The sequence below is a fragment of the Symphodus melops genome (genome assembly GCF_947650265.1).
Source record: "Symphodus melops genome assembly, chromosome: 6".
In the NCBI taxonomy this organism is placed as follows: domain Eukaryota; kingdom Metazoa; phylum Chordata; class Actinopteri; order Labriformes; family Labridae; genus Symphodus; species Symphodus melops.
The window spans coordinates 29,350,397-29,352,924 of record NC_136696.1 but is presented as its reverse complement, the minus strand read 5'-3'; the positions used below and the strand labels follow the sequence as shown (position 1 = coordinate 29,352,924).

The 2,528-nt window shown below is 31.8% G+C and overlaps 1 protein-coding gene across 1 annotated transcript in view; it reads right to left on the bottom strand.

Moving 5' to 3' along the window:
- lamb1a (laminin, beta 1a) overlaps positions 1–1,420 on the bottom strand; it is a 37,060-nt gene extending 35,640 nt beyond the window's left edge. Inside the window, exon 1 of the mRNA XM_079345625.1 lies at positions 1,212–1,420. Within this exon, the coding sequence (XP_079201751.1) occupies positions 1,212–1,242 (31 nt within the window). The 5' untranslated portion in view covers positions 1,243–1,420. The remainder of the gene's footprint in view (positions 1–1,211) is intronic.
- Positions 1,421–2,528: the final 1,108 nt, after the last annotated feature.

Here is a 2,528-nt window from a genome sequence, read left to right as displayed (position 1 = left end):
TAATTAAACCTGATTTAACTTGAATTAAACCTGATTTAACTTGAATTAAACCTGATTTAACTTGAATTAAACCTGATTTAACTTTAATTAAACTTGATTTAACTTTAATTAAACCTGATTTAACTTTAATTAAACCTGATTTAACTTTAATTAAACTTGATTTAACTTGAATTAAACCTGATTTAACTTTAATTAAACCTGATTTAACTTTAATTAAACTTGATTTAACTTAAATTAAACTTGATTTAACTTAAATTAAACCTGATTTAACTTGAATTAAACCTGATTTAACTTTAATTAAACCTGATTTAACTTGAATTAAACCTGATTTAACTTGAATTAAACCTGATTTAACTTTAATTAAACTTGATTTAACTTTAATTAAACCTGATTTAACTTTAATTAAACTTGATTTAACTTGAATTGAACTTGATTTAACTTGAATTAAACTTGATTTAACTTTAATCAAACTTGATTTAACTTGAATTAAACCTGATTTAACTTGAATTAAATTTGATTTAACTTGAATTAAACTTGATTTAACTTTAATTAAACCTGATTTAACTTTAATCAAACTTGATTTAACTTTAATTAAACCTGATTTAACCCTAATTAAACCTGATTTAACTTGAATTAAACCTGATTTAACTTGAATTAAACTTGATTTAACTTTAATTAAACCTGATTTAACTTTAATCAAACTTGATTTAACTTTAATTAAACCTGATTTAACCCTAATTAAACCTGATTTAACTTGAATTAAACCTGATTTAACTTGAATTAAACTTGATTTAACTTTAATTAAACCTGATTTAACTTTAATTAAACCTGATTTAACCCTAATTAAACCTGATTTAACTTGAATTAAACTTGATTTAACTTTAATTAAACCTGATTTAACTTTAATTAAACCTGATTTAACTTTAATTAAACCTGATTTAACTTTAATTAAACTTGATTTAACTTTAATTAAACTTGATTTAACTTTAATTAAACCTGATTTAACTTTAATTAAACTTGATTTAACTTTAATTAAACCTGATTTAACTTTAATTAAACCTGATTTAACTTTAATCAAACTTGATTTAACTCCATTAAAACTTGATTAACTTTATCAAACAGCTTTTGTTGAGACACACTGGTGAAAAAACTTTGGGAACAATTGATGAAGTTTTAGTCGAAATGTTTAGTAGGTTTTTTTTTTCACTCACCGAGAAGGACCGAAACCTGGAGCTGCAACATGATCGGGATCAGAACCTCCTCCAAAAGACCTCAAAGCTAGTCCGAGTCCTCAGAGACCTGCAGAGACCCACAAAGATCAGAAGAAACCTGAAAAGTCCCGAAGTCCTCACACTGTTCAGTCCTCCTTAAACCTGCAAATTCTTTCAGAAGCTCCGATCCTGCAGACCTCCACTGATGCCTTTGACTCCGCCCCCTTCTTCCCACCGGCACTACACCTCAGAACGACACATCCGGGAGACCTTTCAAAACAAAATTTGAAAGGTTTTTGAAAGGTATTTTTAACTTCATAATTATTTGATCTTTTTTAATTTATTGATTATAAATAAGAAATAAAAATCACAAAGAGTTCAATCATGACATGAAAAAACTAATCTAAAGGTAAAAAACGATTCAGATGAATACGTTTCAGAAACCTAACTTTTATTGTGAAAAAAAGGTGTCTGACTTCCTGTTTGAATCCCCTCACTCCGTGACTATCTTTGGTTTCTGGTTTCATGTTTAAAATGAATGAAAGATTTATTTATTATTATAAAACACGAGTTCATTTGATCTAAAGTTAATCTGAGTTAAAACATTTAAATAGATGGATAAATTATCATCTAATCGATTGACTATAATGATCAATAAACAAACAGTGATACATTAAAGTGCAGGAGACAAGTTAACAGCCAAACTATTGATTATAATGATGAGTGAACAGACAGATTATATTATTCATTTCTTCTTCTTCCTCCTCTTCTTCTTCTTCTTCCTCCTCCTCTTCTTCCTCTTCTTCTTCCTCTTCTTCCTCTTCTTCCTCCTCTTCTTCCTCCTCCTCCTCTTCTTCTTCCTCCTCCTCCTCTTCCTCTTCTTGTTCTTCCTCCTCTTCTTCTTCCTCCTCCTCCTCCTCCTCTTCCTCCTCCTCCTCTTCTTCTTCCTCCTCCTCTTCTTCTTCCTCCTCCTCCTCCTCCTCTTCTTCTTCCTCCTCCTCTTCTTCTTCTTCCTCCTCCTCCTCCTCTTCTTGTTCTTCCTCCTCTTCTTCTTCCTCCTCCTCCTCTTCTTCTTCCTCCTCTTCCTCTTCTTGTTCTTCCTCCTCTTCTTCTTCCTCCTCCTCCTCTTCTTCTTCCTCCTCTTCCTCTTCTTGTTCTTCCTCCTCTTCCTCTTCCTCCTCTTCTTCTTCTTGTTCTTCCTCCTCCTCCTCTTCCTCCTCCTTCAGGGCTGCACAGACAAAGACATTCCAGTACACACTCACACCTCCCCCACAGACAACCTCACCTGCAACAACAAAGGAGGTGTGTGTGTGTGTG